The sequence below is a fragment of the Oncorhynchus kisutch genome, linkage group LG20 (assembly GCF_002021735.2).
Source record: "Oncorhynchus kisutch isolate 150728-3 linkage group LG20, Okis_V2, whole genome shotgun sequence".
Taxonomy (NCBI): Eukaryota; Metazoa; Chordata; class Actinopteri; order Salmoniformes; family Salmonidae; genus Oncorhynchus; species Oncorhynchus kisutch.
Window position 1 is genome coordinate 24,268,275 of NC_034193.2, and position 20,637 is coordinate 24,288,911.

The 20,637-nt window shown below is 42.9% G+C and overlaps 1 protein-coding gene across 1 annotated transcript; it reads right to left on the reverse strand.

Moving 5' to 3' along the window:
* Positions 1 to 379: 379 nt before the first annotated feature.
* On the reverse strand, positions 380 to 20,390 carry dbf4b (DBF4B-CDC7 kinase regulatory subunit). Its single transcript, XM_020453311.2, has 12 exons — positions 20,208 to 20,390; positions 12,214 to 12,431; positions 11,830 to 12,039; positions 11,538 to 11,588; positions 11,258 to 11,327; positions 10,881 to 10,945; positions 10,653 to 10,698; positions 10,475 to 10,520; positions 4,853 to 4,984; positions 4,518 to 4,656; positions 4,215 to 4,351; positions 380 to 3,149 (listed from the first exon to the last, which is right to left on the reverse strand). Exons 2-12 carry the CDS (start codon positions 12,367 to 12,369, stop codon positions 1,562 to 1,564), a joined length of 2,640 nt encoding a protein of 879 aa, XP_020308900.2. The 5' UTR covers positions 12,370 to 12,431; positions 20,208 to 20,390; the 3' UTR covers positions 380 to 1,561.
* Between the last annotated feature and the right edge of the window lie 247 nt (positions 20,391 to 20,637).

A 20,637-nucleotide genomic window follows, 5' to 3' on the forward strand; every position in this document is an offset into this window, starting at 1 on the left:
GCATTCTGCAGCAATACGCCATCCCATCTGGTTTGTGCTTAGTGGGAAAATCATTTTGTTTGTCAACAGAACAATGACCCAAAACACACCTCCAGGCTGTGCAACGGCTTTTTGACCAAGAAGGAGAGTGACAGAGTGCTGCATCAGATGACCTGGCCTCCACAATCACTCAACCTCAAACCAAATGAGATGGTTTGGGATGAGTTGGACCGCAGAGTGAAGGACAAGCAGCCAACAAGTGCTCAGCATGTGGGAATTCCTTCAAGACTGTTGGAAAAGCATTCCATGTGAATCTGGTTGAGAGAAGTGTGCAAAGCTATCTTCAAGGCAAAGGGTGGCTACTTTGAAGAACTTCAAATATACAATATATTTGGTTTGTTGAACACATTTTTGGTTACTATATGATTCCATATGTTATTTCATAGTTTTGATGTCTTCACAATTATTCTACAGTGTAGAAAATAGTAAAAACAAAGAAGAACCCTTGATTGAGTAAGTGTGTCTAAACCTTTGACTGGTACTGTATATATTTTAATTTTTAAACATTTTGTTAAAACCAACATGAGACATTATGCATTCACATTGTGAAAGGCTGAAAGCTGACAAACCTTTCAGAAATAAAGCACATTTTATAAAACCATTCTTCAGTTTGAGACATAACGTCATATTCAACATAATTAGTGAAGAAAAAAAAACAAAATACTCAGCTGGAGTCAGTCTTTTGTTGCACTTGGACAAAGACACATGCTTAAAGTACCACAACGAGGCAGAAAATGTTGCAAACACCTACTTCACTTATCAATAGTTTTTAACTCTGAAAAAAAAAAACAGTTCTTGCAAGCACAGCTCATATGTCTGGAACTCTGTCGGCAAACAATATTATGAAACAGTTGTCAAAGGAATATATATGGTGGAGATCCCATCAGTGGTGAGTGCACTGTGGCAAGCCCTCATATCCCTTTCACCCATCCAGTCCCTTTTGTTGGATCTCCTTCAAAGAAGCCCTTTCAGGATTAATCAAGAGTTTCTGGCCGGGACTGCAGAGTCCTGTCGAGTCCTTCACTCACTTAACTCTTTAGCCCGGTCTGAACATCAACACCGGCGCTACTGGGAGCCGATCCAGACGCAGCACTTAAACTAATTGAGTAATGCCCCTTCCAGCAGAGACTCATTAAATTCTCAATACTGTTGCTTGTTCTCAGAGATTGCTGCTGAAAGACAAAGGTCTGCATGAGACAAAATATGGCCTGGGTGCTTTAATTATTAATGGATCAGGGATGGGCCCAGAAACACAAGGCCATAGGATCCTCATCAGGTCCTCGTAAGTCAGTGTTATAAGGATGTAATTGCGGCATTCTGCAGTAATACATCATGAATAATCCATCGATTTTTGGGTAGGTCCCTGGCAAATACAAGCGTCAATGTTATTCGTTGCGATGTTTGTTGTTATGTCTGTTCACTTTGTTTGACGACTTCATATGTAAAACTAGGTAGGTCAAAAAGTTTGTGTATTGAGACTTCGATGGGTGAAGTAACCAACCCATCTCCCGTCATTCCCGAGTCAGTGCTGAGTCACTTCTAGACTTTGCCTTTCTGTCCTGGAAAACACTAGAGAAGGGTCTGGCAGCGGGGTGAGGGGCTGCTGCAACACAGCGCACAGATGCGACTCATAGCTGGTGTCGTGCAGCGTCCAGGTGCTGCAGGGTCTCTGTAGTAGCTCCAAGTCCAGCTGCTGGTGGTGGCTCCCCGCTGGTTGCGGGAGGGAAGGGGCGGAGGTGGCGGCAGGGGGGCCGAGGCGGGACATGAGATCGCATTCCCAGTCCGAGTCCGAGTCGGAGGGGACGGCCAGGTCGGGAAGCAGGGCAGACTCGATACAGATGGAGGTGATGGACTGGGAGTGGCAGGGGTTTGAGTCCTGGCTGGAGGCGGGGCAGTGGGTTGGTCTATCTGAAGGGTGGTGAAGAAGCTGGGGAGGGAAAGAAGCACTGATGTTTGGAGTCGCTGTGGCATGCTGCTGTAGAACACCCCGGTCCATGAAGATGGAATGATCCATATGACCTGACGGATTGCCTGTGGAATTCACAGGAAGCCTTGGGAATGTGGCCAAAGAAAGGCGAGCGGATGTGGCCAAAGAATGGCGGTTTGTACCAAACACTTCCACTGGAGGCCAACTGGTTATCTTGTCCACCTTCAACAAAGGACATATTGCATGGCCCGGGCCACAAATGGGCACAGAGTGACAGTGGTTGGCTGCTCGGATGCCCACACCGTTCCCAACTTTGTTTATTCTTTCTTGTGTCATTGTTGGCACCAGTGATATTCCCTTCACTTCCAGCTGATCTGGGGTTGGTCTTTGTTCTGCAGTTCCTAGTTCTTTGGGCAGGGAGCAGGCCTTAGCCACAAGCTCATGTCCATTGCCAGTATGTGTGGGTGGGACTAAGGGCTGGTTTTCCTTCCTTGTCCAACCAGCACTGTTGAAGCCCCAGATGGGTTTTGATTTATGACGGTTGGCCAGGGAGGTCCTTAGCCTCTTGCAGGCCTTGGTGTCAGGACTGACTGATCGGCTGCGTTTCTTTGCGTTCGCTGCAGTGATCCAGAGGCGAGGAAGGGAGCGAGACCGACCTGGGACAGTCTGAGGGACTGGTTCCACCTCTGCGGATGCTGACATATGGCTGTCAATCTCCATATCTTCCCCCTCTGTGGGATGGTGAGGAGTGGGGGGCTGAAGCAGGACCTGGGGGCTGAGGACTGGGGGCTGAGAGTAGGGGCTGTCGGGTTGGGACATGGGCTCAAAGGGAAACATGGTTTTAGGGCTGAGTACAGGAGGCTGGGAGTAGGGGCTGGGAGGCTGGCATTGGGTGTTGGGGCAGGGGGAGAGGGGCTGGGAGTGGTTTGGTAGAGGGGCTAGGGTGGGGGACTGACAAAGAGTGTCAGGGGAGGGAGGGTGGTTGTCAGGGCAGGGGGGGAGAGGCTGGGCATGGGATGACAGGGGGACTACGCTCGGAGTGGAAGAGCTTGGATCCGGGTCCAGGGTGTTGGACGGTGAGCCTTGGGTAAGCAGGGCCTGGATGGCGTGCTCCGTCTCACTGTGCGTCTGCATCTCGGAGGGGCTGTGGGGCAGTTGTAGTAGAAGTGGGGTAGTCTCCAACCTGATAGGGCAGCAGAAAGCACAAAACCACTTTTAGAAGATCATTTTTTTAAAGAGAACATTTCTGAGAAATAACCATGGTACATGTGAATGGTATGGCACAATGTTAAGTGATTTTAATCCAACCTCCAATTATAATTTGGATTGCATTATAGTATCAGGGTACTTCTAAACCGTGTTAGCATTGTCTTACGCCAGATACCGTGACGATTCCGCCTGCACCGATATGTCTCGTATCTTGCAAAGAGTAATGGGATAGATGAAAATTAGTTAGTCTACAATGTGCTGTCATAATATTCGAAAATATTACCTTGGTAACATTGTCTGCTGAACCCCATGTCTGCCTCAAAACAGTCTGAAATAATCGAAGCTAAAAACAATACATCTGTGTAATGTTGGCGTTTATTTTGGAAGTCTTAGTTAAAAAACATTTTTTTAGCTCAGGAGTTTAGTGCTTCAAGGATGGAGAAGAATTTCTGAAGTTTGACAATTTCACGATGAAGCAGCTGCCTGTTCTGCCGTGAGTGAGTGCAGTAGCTTCCGGAGTCAACTGCTGCTGCGCTCAGCTGACCCAACGTTGCAAAGTAGCTAAGCGAACGAGGAGAAACAAGCGCATACATTTTTGATAACAGTCCCTCTTCATTTTGGGACAGCGTGTCTAGCTACAACTTCAGGGTATTTTAAAACAAGCTAAGCCTGTCACTAAAGTTCTATGTCAGTAAGCTAGCTACAACAAGTTAGCTAAGCAGCTGATCAAGACACCTGGGGGCCATCATTTTTGTGCAGGTAGCCACCACTTTGTTTTGATTTGCAAATTATTGAATCCCTATCACGTGTAATTTAGCCTGTTTCATAAATAGCCATAGGAGAGCGCAATAATTTCAGAAATTAGGACGTTTTAATTTCCTATGGCAGATGCTTTCTGATATGAGATTTTGAATAGGAGTTCCACAACATATTAGTTCAATGACTTACAAGACAGGTCTGTTGAGGGACGAGCGTTGCGTAGGAGTGGCGCCAACAGACGTAAGACAATGCCACGTTAGTGGACAGGCCTGGCTCTTACCTGAGCAGTGTTGTGGCTGCTGACTCTGGGGCAGGACAGGGGGCGAAGCCCGGCTCCATGTCAGCCACCAGCTGGTCCACCAGGCTGTAGTGGGAGCGGTCCTGCACAAAGCCACGATGCTGAGCCGACTGCAAGTGCTGCCAGACAAGAGTTAACGTAGTGAGTGAAAGAAATAGAATACAGGCAAAAATATTGACATTGACAAAAACAGACACATACAAAACACAAGCTTACAAACAAAATTTTGACATTAACAGACAAAACAGAGACAAAAAAAAAAGAAGACTTGGATACACGTCTTACCTCATCCTGGTCCTTAAAGGGTTCATGACAGCACTCGCAGTAGCCCAGGTTCTTTTTGCGTGCCCGGCAAAGTGAGGGGTTGCGTGGGAGAGGGCTTCGAGGTTTGTCCTGGCTTGTACTCAAACTCTTAATTATCTGTCTGTTTAATGGGGGGAAAAAAGTTAGAAGTGTCTTCCCTCTGTATAAAAAGGCATAAATGTATTGTCTGAACCATATAATGTGTACACCAACATCAAAAGAGCACCATTGCTGGGCTGTCGTAGAGATAAAAACAAGCAATGGCCGAGTTCCAAGGCCAGTACGGTTAGGCTTGTGGCCTGTTCAGTGTGTTATACCTGGCTTTGTTTTGTTCCTGCTCCTTGACTCTCTCAGGCTGGGGGGGTGCAGGGGGCTCAAAAGGACTGAACCGGCCAGAGTAGCACAGATTGGGAAAGGTCATGGACTGCATGTGCAGGGCCTTGTATTTCCTGGTTCCATAACAAATAGGAGAATTGGATACTACAGTTAGATCTAAGGTGAAAGTCATTGCACAGCAGAAAATATACACTTGGATAACGCTTGATTACACTGTACATGACCACATGCTGTTATAACAAGTCATTCAGTGCATTCGGAAAGTACTCAGATCCATCGAATTTTCCCACATTTTATTACAGCCTTATTCTAAAAATGTATTAAAAATTGTTACCCCCCCCCCCATCAATCTACACACAACACACCATAATGACAAAGTAAAAACTGTTTTTTTTCCAAATGTTTGCAAATTTATTTGGGGAGTTTCTCCCATTTTTCTCAAGCTCTGTCAGGTTGGAAGGGAATGTCGCTGCACAGCTATTTTCAAGTCTCCAGAAATATGTGATCGGGTTCAAGCCCAGGCTCTGGCTGTGCCACTCAAGGACTTGTCCAGAAGCCACTCCTGCATTTTCTTGGCTGAGTGCTTAGGGTCATTGTCCTGTTGGAAGGTAAACCTTCGCCCCAGTATGAGGTCCTGAGCGCTCTGGAGCATGTTTTCATCAAGGATCTTTCCCTCGATCCTGACTAGTCTCCCAGTCCCTGCTGCCGAAAAACACCTCCACAGCATGATGCTGCCACCACCATGCGTCACTGTAGGGATGGTGCCAGGTTTCCTCCAGATGTCACACGTGGCATTCAGGCAAAAGAGTTCAATCTTGGATTCATCAGACCAGAGAATCTTGTTTCTCATGGTCTATGAGATCTTTAGGTGCCTTTTGGCAAACTTGAAGTGGGCTGAGGAGTGGCTTCCGTCTGGCCACTCAACCATAAAGGCCTGATTGGTGGAGTGCTGCAGGGATGGTTGTCCTTCTGGAAGGTTCCGAATGCACTGTAAATTCTGTACACTGCAGTAAGGTCTTAGACTTGACTTGTATCAAACAGACCCCAACTAAGACCTGGGTTGTGTTTAGTAGGTACAAAATGTTAGAAATCACTCAGAAAGAGAGTACCAACTGTCCAATAAGAAATTCTTGATTCCCATTGAATGTTTTGCTACGGTGTGTCCTAATGAACATGACCCAGCTAACAACCACATTGGTTTAGCTGTCACAGCCCACGGGCTCAATTTCTCATGGAATGGGCCCAGTACCGTAGCCGAGCAGGCATGGTCCTGTAATTAGCTTAAATGATAGGGCTGCTGAAAATTGCTTTTAGCACATTGAGTCCCCATTCATGTCCACTGAATCCAATGCAGGGCTGCTTGCAAAGGCAAGGTGGAACAGAAGAAACCGTATCCTCTGCTTGAGCCCTGGGCTCCCAGGGAGCAGCCCGAATGCCTGCCTCGCTGATGGCACTCGTCACATTACCTAACAGTCAGGGGAGTTCTAAAAGTTCAATTAAGGAAATCAGCCTGGCTGAAACACTAGCCTCCTAAGCTAGCATCGGGTGGGGTAGTGGAGAGGATATACAAAGGCCAGGGGCAGAGCATCACCACCTGTGACGTGCAGTCATGGTAGGCAAGTGCCCTGTGATAATCTACTTTTAAAAAGCAGTCATGAAATCAAAATAAAATTGTCATTTTTTGTTCTGTTTTTTTATCAATTGATTCTGGTGTTATTTATTCTCAAACCCTCAGGAAAGGTGCCAGGGTATTCATTCTTTCCAGCCATTCAAATCCATTAATATCCTTTACATGTGCAGCCTTTCCCGACTACAGTCATTGTTAATGGACAGGGTCAGCAAAGGTGTTGCTGCTTTGCCTTGCTTGGAAGTAGCTTCATTCGAGCCAATTTCATATTTTGCACATGCGCATTGCCTAAACATGTTGTGTGGGTATTGCCTGGTGTAAGCTGAGTAACATTTGTGTGTCTACATAATTTGGCACTCGCATCCCTTGAACTGAACAAAGCTAGCTAGCTTGCAAATACAACCTGTCAACTGGACACTATTGCACCTCGGAACAATCTTCCAAGTTGGAATAATGTAACGTACCGTTTGGAACATCAGAGTGGAAGAGCAGAACGTCAACTATAATGAAAGTTAAGACCAGACAGAGGCAGCACACGGGAGCTCAACACACAAGACCTGACATGCAATCACCATGTACTGGACTGCCTACTTGTCTGAAACGTCATCACCAATTCAAACTTTTTATCCAGACTTTTACTTTTGCTTTGTGGACATAATGGGCCTTGGGGATGCGTCTCCCCGCAACCGTGGGCCTGCTGTGCGCATACAGAATAAAATAATGGACATGGGGTTCTGCTGTGACTTGTCCAACTCTGTCACAGAGAGGTTCACCAGAAGAACAGACTTAACAAGTAATGTTAGGCCCAAATGCATTTTCCCTGGCAATTTGAAGGTTAGACTACTGTTGAACCAGACATCGCTTTGAAGCTAGAATTTTGTTTTGATGAGCCACTGACATTTTCAACTGCATTGTTCGGTGATTTCGATTGTTGATATGAAAATGGCATTACAACCGTATTTTATCATATGTGTGTGTGTGTGTAATATTTCACATAATCGTGTGTGTTTGCGCATTGGAAGAATTGTAAATCCATTGTGAAATGCTATTGAGTTTGCGTTGCAAATTATGTTGATGAAATTTGTCCATATATTGGTCTTTTAGTGCCATTTTGAGAATGACACAAATATACATTTTCAAAGTTTGCTCCTTCAGTGTCTTTAAATATTTTTGTCAGATGTTACTATGGAATACTGAAGTATAATTACAAGCATTTCACGAGTGTCAAAGGCTTTAATTGACAATTACACGAAGTTGATGCAGAGTCAATATTTGCAGAATTGACCCTTCTTTTTCAAGACCTCTGCAATCTGCCCTGGCGTGCTGTTAATTAACTTCTTGATGGCAGCCCATTCTTGCATAATCAATGCTTGGAGTTTGTGGGTTTTTGTTTTTCCACCCACCTCAAGAACCACAAGTTCTCAATTGGATTAAGGTCTGGGGAGTTTCCTGGCCATTGACCCAAAATATCAATGTTTTGTTCCCCGAGCCACTTAGTTATCACTTATGACAAGGTGCTCCATCATGCTGGAAAAGGCATTGTTCGTCACCAAACTGTTCCTGGATGGTTGGGAGAAGTTGCTCTCGGAGGATGTGTTGGTACCATTCTTTATTCATGGCTGTGTTCTTAAGCAAAATTGTGAGTGAGCCCACTCCCTTGGCTGAGAAGCAACCCCACACATGAATGGTCTCAGGATGCTTTACTGTTGTTATGACACAGGACTGATGGTAGCGCTCACCTTATCTTCTCCGGACAAGCTTTTTTCCAGATGCCCCAAACAATCGGAAAGGGGATTCAGAGAAAATGACTTTACCCCAGACCTCAGCAGTCCAATCCCTGTACCTTTTGCAGAATATCAGTCCGTCCCTGGTGTTTTTCCTGGAGAGAAGTGGCTTCTTTGCTGCCCTTCTTGACACCAGGCCATCCTCCAAAAGTCTTCGCCTCACTGTGCGTGCAGATGCACTCACACCTGCCTGCTGCCATTCCTGAGCAAGCTCTGTTCTGGTGGTGCCCCGATCCCGCAGCTGAATCAACTTTAGGAGACGGTCCTGGCGCTTGCTGGACTTTCTTAGGAGCCCTGAAGCCTTCTTCACAACAGTTGAACCGCTCTCCTTGAAGTTCCTGATGATCCGATAAATGGTTGATTTAGGTGCAATCTTACTGTCAGCAATATCCTTGCCTGTGAAGCCCTTTTTGTGCAAAGCAATTATGACGGCACATGTCTCCTTGCAAGTAACCATGGTTGAGAGGAAGAACAATGATTCCAAGCACCACCCTCCTTTTGAAGCTTCCAGTCTGTTATTCAAACTCAATCAGCATGACAGAGTGAACTCCAGCCTTGTCCTCGTCAACATTCACACCTGTGTTAACGAGAGAATCACTGACATAATGCAAGATGGTCCTTTTGTGGCAGGGCTGAAATGCAGTGGAAATGTTTTTGGGGGATTCAGTTCATTTGCATGGCAAAGAGGGATTTTGCAATTAATTGCAATCCATCTGATCACTCTTCATAACATTCTGGAGTATATGCAAACTGCCATCATACAAACTGAGGCAGCAGACTGAAAATTCATATTTGTGTCATTCTCAAAATATTTGGCCATGACTGTACATCGGTCTATGGCCGAGCTAGCGGTGTGTCATTTTGTCGGATGAAATTGAAATATGCCGCCATGTACAGTGCCTTCGTTAAGTACTCAGACCACTTGACTTTTTCCACATTTTGCTATGTTACAGCCTTATTCTAAAATGGACGTAAAAAATAAATTTTAAAAAGTATAAATCCTCAGCAAATCTACACACAATACCCCATAATAGAAAAATGTGAAAACAGGTTTAGACATTTTTGCTAAAACGACTGAAATACCTTATTTACGTAAGTATTCAAATGTGATATTTTTTTATTATAAATTAGCAAAAAAAAAACTAAAATACTATTATTTCTTTGTCATTATGGTGTATTGTGTGTAGATTGATGAGGGGGGAAAACAATCCATTTTAAAATAAGGCTGTAACGTAACAAAATGTGGAAAAGGTCAAGGGGTCTGAATACTTTCCAAAGGCACTGTATTTTGGCTAGATTGGTAATTACATTTTGTGAAAATGATTTGTAAATTTCAGTTAATAGCCTGTTACACTGGTTGTTGGAGCCATCTGTTGTATGGTTAACTTGGCCTTCATCAAGGTGTATTTGTGAGTAAACCTGGCTTTGATACTAGCCAGTGCTGACCCAGCCATCCAACTCACCGCACGTCACTGATCACCACCCACATTGTGGTTTCAGAGTGATTAGCTGGCATACTGTGGACTGCTTCTGTTCCAAGGCTCAGCTACTATGACGCTAACGCAGAATGTTTTACTAGGAGTTAGCCATCCTGCCTAGACCACCACCTCTCCCTTGACCTCCTGATAAACACCAAGGTTGCAGTTCGACTATCCTTTTCCCCATAGTGTTTACTCATTGATTTCAAAGGAATAGACTGGTGTAAGGAACATGGTGGATGTTGGTATATTTGTTCGGCTTGTACCAATTATTTTGCACACTCTGGGGAAGAGGGCAATGGGAATGCAACCCACCATTGTTATTCAGACTTTTGGCTAAACAAGAACAGCAGCAAGTCACCCCTCCACACTCCACCCTCTTGGAGGTCGTGATTAAATGTTAAATGCCCATGCTAGCCAAGCTCCCCACTTGCCTTAGCCCTCACACTGTGCAGGCCAGGCAGCTTCAGTAGAGGATATGAGAGGGAAAGGGTTGGGAAAGATATCTTTACATGGGGAGGTGGGGTGGGGGTCAGGTGGAGTTGGCTTTTTGAAGGGGAAACTCGCACTGAGGAGCCACAAAGATCTTGCAGTGTCTTGTTGCACTTGGCCTTGATTTGCCCCCAAGACTGAGGAGATGGGATGTAGCATATTGCTTAGAAGCAGCTGAAGAGGGCGGAGGGGGTGCATGGAGAGGAGGAGAGAGGGACCCACCTGCTTGAATCCTCTACCTTCAGATAGGGGGACTTCAAGGCACCAGCTGTGGACCAAGGGAGAAAGAAAATGCAGAAAAATATATTTAGCATCAATAACATGAAAGTCAATGGAGTTACAAGACAGCACAGCACATTTCCATAGTCGAAAATAATAAAATAGTTAAACATTCACTGACCTTTGATGACACGAGACACAGCAGGATACTTGTTGGAATTTTTCAGCTAAACCCCAAAAATTGGAAAATGGTCAACCCTTTATTAATGCAAGTATTTCAAACAAGCAAATTACAAAAGTAACATTTAGGCCTAACTATGCTTCTGGTGCAGACAGAGGTCCAATCTCTTTCTTTGTAAAAAAATTAATTAGGATAGACGAGGTCTAACATGTTGGTGTACCACATTACCTCAGTTTTCCTGCGTCTGGCCTTGGAGCTCTCCGCTGTCAACAGTTGGACATGCGTCAGGAGGTCTTTATCTAAATTAAGGATCACATTTAATAACACGGCCCATAGTCTTGGTAAGAGCCAAATAGCTCAAGCTAGACTAAGAAAATGATCTGACGCCATCTGCTGTCAGCTTAGGATCAATACAGCACAAATGAATGAGGTTCCTTGGATATGTAAATTAATGGGCTACATTTGACACGCAAACAGTAGGACAACTTAACACAAGGTGATCCTGTGGCAAACTGTGAGTAGTTAAAGTAGTTAGTCAACCTAAAAAGGTATGAGTGACGAGAATGAGTTCTACAGAGGTAGGTGTTTGATAGTGAAAAGGATACCGTCCACATGCACGATCTTGACTCCCCAGGAGCGGGCATTGGCCAAAACACTGTTCCCCTGAAGCCGTTCCTGAAAGATAAAACCATTGACACAGTGTTTTCGTGTTACAAGGTCTAACAGCATGGGAAAATGAAGATACATTACCACATTACCACACATGGAAACCAACCGCAAGGCTATCACAACCCGTTTTCAAATCAACCTCTAGCCCTAACCCTGTCTAAGGGTAGGAGACAGTTTGGAATCAGGCCACATAAACAACCTAATAAAAGCACTCACATTATTCCTAATGGCTTTCTCTAGCAGGGCCTTCCCGCGGCTGCCACACACCTGCAGAAACAAAAAGCGTTGAGAATCCCCATACCAGTTCCTTTTAATACAAGCAGAAGCTCTCTAACACAGTAAGGTCTACATCCAAGAAGCCATGAATGGATGACAGAATATAAAAAAATGCTATGATATTCTGTGAATAAAAATAGATATTACAGATGGTTTGATGTTAATGCACCGCAAAGTAGGATAGGACAGCCATATGTGGATAGTCATATGGCACTGGGATGGAAGGCCATACCATTGGTCTGGGAGTGCCAGTAGCTGGACGCTGCTGCCTGGTGCTGGTCATGATGCTCTCTCTCGGTTTGGTGGAGCGGGGAGAGCTGTGACACTCCCCGGTCATCCCGTCTGACCCACCTCGGGTCACTTCCAACCTCTCGCTTCGGAGTCCCTCTAGGCTCCCAGTCACAACAAAGCTGACATCCTTATTCAGGAAACTCTCAATTCTCTGCAAACATTTTTACAAAATAATGCCAAGTATCATTGCATGTATCATCATATAATCATGTCATATTGTTGGAGTCAACCTTGAGGCTTAGCACTATAAAATCTGAAATTAAAATATATAGGAAGTCACCCCCCCCGGTGCTTAATTTGCCCCAATTCCTCCCAGCTTTCCTACCCCTCCGAGATGGGATATGGCCTCCGCAAGAAAGGCTGCAGGGCGACTCTTCACAGCGTCCAGGTAGAAAGATTTCCCTTCCAGCTTTCTTGCCCCATGGCCAGGGGACAGCATACCCAAGAAGCACACTCCTGCCCCTGGTGGGTGCTGCTGCATGGTGGTCCCGTCCTGGTCCACGAACACCAAAAATTACTAGACTGCTGGTCGCAGGGACAAACCTAACAAACCAAGGCATATGGATAACACAAACAAACCTTGGTCTTAGTTGATTTGAATGGTGATTCTCTCTCAAATTGTTCTGGCAATTCTCACATAGGAAATGCATTCAGAGGAAGGGATGTTTAGCATGCTTTTTATATTTGTATAACAAACCATTTGTTAGAAAATCATGATGAAATTGGCAATTTTAGACCTATGCATGCCTCCTGTAAGACCATATGATCCTTGAACCGTACATGATACAGACAACACCTTTGTCGTCATTATACTCCTTACAGTGTGCTGTAACATATGGAGTATGTCTAGACTCTGAAATATACATTTCACATAAATATATTCAACAACAAATATCTTAATATGAATATCTCAAAACTACACTCTTTGATTTTGTTCATTTTAAGACAAATTGTTTGGAACAATATACTTCACAAGAACATCACATTTTCCAGAGTGGACTCTCTACTAATTATGAAGTTATAATACATTTTATGAGCACCACCAACTGGAACTCAAACAGAACTCCCTCTGCTGATGATTTGATGAATGTACAATCCTAAAGGAGGAATGTGATTGGTTAATGACCTACCTATACATTTATAAATTGGGTCATATCATGAAAAATTTCAAAGACCACTCTGGAAATGTTTATGTAAGACTAGTAATATTTTTAAATGTTGAATACATTTATATGAAAATGCACATTTCAGAATCTAGACACTCCATTTGTTACAGCACACTATAAGTAGTATGACGGCACCAAAATGTTGTCTGTATCATGTACGGTTCACAGCTCATAAGGTCTTACAAGGGGCATGTATGGGTCTATAAAGGGCCAATTGCATTATGATTTTCACAAAAATGGTTTGTGATACAAATGATATAAAATCTTTCCTCGCAATGAAGTTCCTATATGAGAATTGCCAGAACAATCTGATATAGCAAAACTATTTTTCGCTCCCATTCCGTTGGCGGAATGTGGAACCAACTTGTAGCCCGAGTTAACGGTTTTGGTTAAATAAATAAAGCACCACCTAACGTTAATCTGAGTGAAACGTATTTTCTCACTAGTCTCTAACTTTTACAGTAAAACATCCAAACCGTCCCTTTACAAGTCACAATGTTGAATAAACTTCATTTGAACTTACTCTACCTATCTGCTGATTACGTCCTTATTCAGTTGGAAATGTGTGACAAAATATCCACAGGAAAGTAATATTAACTGACTTCAAAACGCAGGCCTGTGTGTGTGGCTATCACGATTTGTTTGCTCATCCCTCATGCCCCGTACACATCGGGTATTTCATTACGCCATATGTCATCTTCATGCTCTCTCGTTCCGTTTCTGGATGATGAGTATAGAGTTCACAATGTAAGGAGAGATTTTAATTATTTTGGGAGATTTCAAAATATGACCTTTTCATTCAATACAGGAGAAACACACTGTTTCGGGTGATAATAAAACATGTTTTGCTTAGTTACTTTTTCCTCAACTTGTTTCTCTAACTTTCTATCAAGTCAAGCTAGCTTACGGAGCAGCTAGCTATTTCGTGAAATTGTTCCTTTTTTAACGGTTCTTCACTGACTCGAGAGTCATGATTAGTTTCTGAGCGACTCACTAGTTCATTTTTGTTGTTCGTTTGACCTGCTGGCAGCAATGGCTGCAGACAAATTAATAAGCGCTCCTTCGGCTCGGTGGCTCCAGATATGTGCTCTAACGAAATGAGTCTTAACGAGTCAAAAAGATCCGAGTCACTAAAAAGAGCCAAGTTCGCATCACTACTAACTAAAAGCTAGGCCAGGTAGAAGATACTGTAGCTAGCGACCTCCACCTAATAATTATAAGAAAAAACTAAACGTCATAACCATCACAATATACTAAAATGGGAGGAAACAGCCATATAATATATTATTTTAACAGCCAGTGTATTATTTAACATTACTATTATGGTTAATTGTTTCCAAGTTGCTAGCTATCTCATAAAGCAATCGCACAAAACCACATTTTTCTGTGGTATGGTAACATCCTGTTCCATTGACAGACTCTTGCTGCAGTTTTGCAACGTAGCCTTCAACAGCAAGGGGGCGCTGCTATATCACTCCTTTGCAGACAGTTCCCATTGACAGCTCAGATGTAATGTGAATGACGCATTATGCACTGTGAAACCCAACCCATCTTTTCCGTCCAGTAGCGGAATGAGATACAGAAGGTTCCCTTTAATGCAATGAGGCTCTTTATCTACTTCCCCAGAGTCAGATGAACTCATGGATAACATTTGTGTGTCTGCATGCAGTTTGAAGGAAGTTGCTAACTAGCGTTAGCGCAGAGATATAAAATTGGTATCCATGAGTCAATCAGATTTCCATCTGTAATGCCAAAATTAATAGATTTGAGACGATTTCCGGTGATCCGGAAATGGCATTCCCTTCCTTCATGAAAAGAATGCCTCTTAAGTAGAAAATAACTTGACCAACATCAAGAAATAACTGAAACGTTATGTTGGCAACTGCATGTTATGGCAAATACTAAACCTAGAAAGAGACAAACAAACACAGCAAAACAACACGGCCATGGACCAAGAAGCTGACGACTTCTCTAAAGTTTAGAGACACCACTAACAGAAATTCGCACGGGCAAGAATAAACTGTCTAAACAGGTAAAGAAAATATCTAATGATATCAAAACTGATATGACTGAACGCTCATCTTTTTTGGCAGGTCTTGCAAACCGTTAGACTACAAAGGGAAGCACAGCCATGAGCTGCCCAGTGACACGAGCCTACCAGACAAACTAAATCACTTATATGCTCGCTTCGAGGCAAGCAACACTGAGGCATGCATGAGAGCATCAGCTGTTCCGGATGACTGTGTGAGCACACTCTCCGTAGTCGACGTGAGTAAGACCTTTAAACAGGTCAACATACACAAGGCTGTGGGGCCAAACAGATTACCAGGGCTTGTGCTGACCAACTGGCAGGTGTCGACCAACTGGCAGGTGTCTTCACTGACATTTTCAACATGTCCCTGATTGAGTCTGTAATACCAACATGTTTCAAGCAGACCACCATAGTCCCTGTGCCCAAGAACACAAAGGCAACCTGACTAAATGACTACAGACCCGTAGCACTCACGTCCGTAGCCATGAAAGGCTGGTAATGGCTCACATCAACACCATTATCCCAGAAACACTAGACCCACTCCAATTTGCATACAGCCAAAATAGATCCAGGGATGATGCAATCACTATTGTACTCCATACTGCCCTTTCCCACCTGGACAAAAGGAACACCTACGTGAGAATGCTATTCATTGACTACAGCTCAGCGTTCAACACCATAGTACCCTCAAAGCTCATCACTAAGCTAAGGAACCTGGGACTTAAAACCTCTTAAGGTATAGGGGGCAGCATTTTCACTTTTGGATAAATAGCGTGCCCAATTTCAACTTCCTGCTACTCATGCCAGGAATATAAGATATGCATATTATTAGTAGATGTGGATAGAAAACACTGAAGTTTCTAAAACTGGTTGAATCATCTCTGTGAGTATAACAGAACTTATGTAGCAGGCAAAACCCTGAGGACTAACTGTTCAGAATTGTTTATTTTTTTGTTCCCTGAGTTGTCATTACCAAGGGATATTTCTTAGGAATCTGTTTTCAGTTCCTACCACATCCACTGGATGTCACCAGTCTATGGAATTTGGTTGAGGTTATTCATTTGTGCAACGAAGAAGAAGCACATCCAGGAACAACGTTACACTATTGAGAGTTGCGCAAGACATAAAAAGGATACTCAATTAAATTTTCAAATGTCTTTTTACTGTTGTTTTATTTCTTTCCCTACCTACACACACACCTTTTTTTTTTGCACTATTGGTTAGAGCCTAAAAGTAAGCATTTCACTGTAAGGTCTACTACACCTGTTGTATTCGGCGTACGTGACAAATAAACTTCGATTTGATTTAGTGGGTAAAGACGAGTGTGCTCCACAAGGAGAAGCGTTCCACAGGGATGCTGGCCCATGTTGATGACAATACTTCCCCACAGTTGCGTCAATTTGGCTGGATGTCTTTTGGGTGGTGGACTACTCTTGATACACACGGGAAACTGTTGAGTGTGAAAAGCCCAACAGCGTTGCAGTTGTTGACACATTCAAACCGGTGTGCCTGGCACCTACCACCATACCCCGTTCAAGGAAACTTAAATATTTGGCCTTGCCCATTCACCCTCTGAATGGATCAATTGTCATTTGTTGGTCTATGATCCACACACAATACTCTAATGTTAAAGTGGAAGAAAAATTTGATGATTTTGGGGGGGATAAGTCTCTAAGAGCTTTGCATACCTGAATTGTACAATACCATATTCTTTTTTAAACTCTTCAATATTTATCAAGTTGGTTGTTGAGCATTGCAAGACAGCCATTTTCAAGTCTTGCCATAGATTTTCAAGCCGATTTAAGTCAAAATTGTAACTAGGACATTCAGTCACATTCACCGTTGCCTTGGTAAGCAACTCCAGTATAGATTTGACCTTGTGTTTTAGGTTATTTTCCTGCTGAAAAGGTGAATTTGTCTCCCAGTGTCTGTTAGAAATTTCCTCTAGGATTTTGGTTGCGCTTATTTCTATTATGTTTATTTCTATCCTAAATAATTCCCTGGTCCTTGCCGATGACAAGCATACCCATAACATGATGCAGCCACCACCATGCTTGACAACATTAAGTACTCAGTAATGTGTTGTGTTTGCCCCAGTATTCAGACTTTCACTTTTTCCAAACTTTTGTTACAGGATTTTAGAAAGGTTTGCAAATGTATGACATGTTTTTTGGTTGAAATATCACATTTGCATAAGTATTCAGACCCTTTACTACTCAGTACTTTGTTGAAGCACCTTTGGCAGCGATTACAGCCTTGAGACTTCTTGGGTATGATGCTATAAGCTTGGCACACCTGTACGTGGGGAGTTCCTCCCATTCGTCTCTGCAAATCCTCTCAAACTCTGTCAGGTTGGATGGGGAGCGTCACTGCAAAGCTATTTTCAGAGATATTCAAGTCTGGGCTCTGGCTGGGCCACACAAGGCCTTTCAGAGACTTGCCCGAAGCCCCTTCTGCGTTGTCTTGGCTGTGTGCTTAGGGCCATCGTCCCGTTGGAATGTGAACCTTCTCCCCAGCCTAAGGTCCTGAGCGCTCTGGAGTAGGTTCCGGTCATCTTTCCCTCAATCCTGACTAATCTCCCAGTCCCTGCTCCTGAAAAACATCCCACAGCATGATGCTGCCACCACCATGCTTCACCATAGGGATGGTGCCAGGTTTCCTCCAGATGTGACACTTGGCATTCAGGCCAAAGAGTTCAATCTTGGTTTCATCAGACTTGTTTCCCATGGTCTGAGTCCTTTAGGTGCCTTTTGGCAAACTCCAAGTGGACAGTCATGTGCCTTTTACTGAGGAGTGGCTTTCATCTGGCCACTCTACCATTAAGGCCTGATTGGTGTAGTGCTGCAGAGATAGTTGTCCTTCTGGAAGGTTCTCCCATCTCCACAGAGGAACTATATAGCTCTGTCAGAGTGACAATCGGGTTCTTGGTCACCTCCTTGACCAAGGCCCTTCTCCCCCGATTGCTCAGTTTGACCGGGTGGCCAGCTGTAGGAAGTCTTGGTGGTTCCAAACTTCATCCATTTAAGAATGATGGAGGCCAGTGTTGTTAGGGAAATTTTTTGGTACCCTTCCTCAGATCTGTGCTTCGACACAATCTTGTCTCAGAGCTCTACAGACAATTCCGTCGACCTCATAGCTTGGTTTTTGCTGACATGCACTGTCAACTGTGGGACCTTATATAGACAGGTGTTTGCCTTTCCAAATGATGTCCAATCAATTGAATTTACCACAGGTCGACTCCAATCAAGAAGCATCTCAAGGATGATCAATGGAAACAGGACTCACTTGAGCTCAATTTTGAGTCTCATAACAAAGGGTCTGAATACGTATGAAAATAAGTAGTTTTTTTATTTGTAATAAATTTGCAAAAACCTTTTCTCGCTTTGTGATTATGGGGTATTGTGTGTAGATTGATAAGGGACAAAAATAATTTATCAATTTCAGAATAAGGCTGTAACGTAACAAAATGTGGAAAAAGGGAAGGGGCCTGATGTAATTCTCAAGAAAAGTCTGACACATATGAAATGCTTGTAATTATACTTCAGTAGTCCATAATAACATCTGACAAACATATCTAAAGACAGTGAAGCAGCAAACCTTGTGAAAATTAATATTTGTGTCATTCTCAACATTTTGGGCCATGACTGTACAATGGCAGCCTACCCCGTCCAAACCCTAACGACGCTTTGCCAATTGTGCACCGCCCTATGGGACTCCCAATCACGGCCAGATGTAATGCAGCCTGGAATATACAGTGTACAGTGTTTAAAGTATTTTTACTTAACAAGTACTACTTTAAGTCGTTTTTTGGATTATCGGTACTTTATTTTACTATTTATATTTGACTACTTTTACTTCACTACATTTCTAAAGAAAATAATGTACTTTTTACTACATTTTCCCTAAAATACAAAAGTAGTAGTTACATTTTGAATGCTTAGCAGGACAGGACAATTTTCTATTTCACACTTATCAAGAGAACACCCCTGGTCATCTCTACTGCCTCTGATCTGGCAGACTCACTAACACCAATGCTTCATTTGTAAATTATGTCTGAGTGTGCCCCTGGCTATCCTTAAATAAAAACACACAAAAAATGGTGGCGTCTGGTTTGTTTAAATAAGGAATGATTTATACTTATGTATATTTTAGCAATTACATTTACTTTTGATACTTTAGTATATTTAAAACCAAATACTTTAGACGTTTATTCAAGTAGTATTTTACTGGGTGACTTTCACTTTCTTGAGTCATTTTCTATTAGGGTATCTTTACTTTTACTCATGTATGACAATTGGGTACTTTTTCCACCACTGCTTAAGTATATATACACTTAAACATATTTAGTACATAAGCATATTTAAAACCAAATACTTTTATATTTTTACTCAAGTGGTATTCTACTGTGTGACTCACTTTTACTCGAGTCATTTTCTAAGAGGGTATCTTTACTTTACAACAAGTATTGTGTTGTGTCTGTCACGTCTATGCTAACATGGCTAAAATTATCTAGCTAAACAACAACTAACGATGTATATGATAGACAAGTGCTCATTGTGCAAATGTATTTGTTTTCATTTCATAAAGTCTACATATTGTTAACGATCCTTTGATTCGACGCCAACCCTGTCGGTTTTGCTCATGCATCTTTTTTTGCTAAACAACCCACCTGTCTATACTTACCGAAGTCTTGCAGGTGTTTACATGGTTTTGCACATGTGCCAGTTGAAATTTAACAATACTTTCCTGTGGATATTTATTTCACATTTCGACCTAAATAAGGTCGGAGCAACCGCACAAAAACCGGAAGAGTAAGTTCAAATGTAACGTTAAATATTCAACATTCTCGCTTGTAAGTGCACTTCCCACGTTTTTGTACTGCTTAAATTAATATTGGAGCCCAGAAATCTGTGATTTCAGTCGGGTCTATCAGGCAACTAACGTTAACTAGAGGGGCTCAATTCAGCATTTAACAGTAGCTTGCAAACTAGTAGGACCTATGCATTCGAGGTTAGCTAACGTCAGTTACCTTCTATTTTATCTGTGGCTAGCTGCTAACTTTACGTTAGTTACAAAGGCGGAAACACATGACGTAAGCAACAGGCTTATTATTTGACTTACCTTGCATTGCAGAATTATCTAGCTAGTATTGTAATTTGCCGAATTTAAGTTTCCAATTTATATCATAACACTAGTTAGCTCTTTTAGCTACAACCGCCGGTTTTTACAGTCCATTGTTTTTCAAACTCCCCTGTCATCCGGGCAATTGGGCATACTACGGCAAGTCAAGTAGGGCAAACAGTGTGGGCATGTAGGCGAGGAGTTTTAGATAGGCCTATGCGATTTCAAATTATAGCACCACTGACCCTAGAATAGATATTCAATAAATAAATAATACATTTGTCATATCATACATTTGAACCATTTATCAATTCATCTTCCTACATCATTAGTTATTTTTTATGGGAGAATGAATAATAATAATAATCTTCATAGTGGTAGTTAGTGTAACCAGAGAGGAAGAGGCGAAGCAAGAGAGTTTAATCCACCC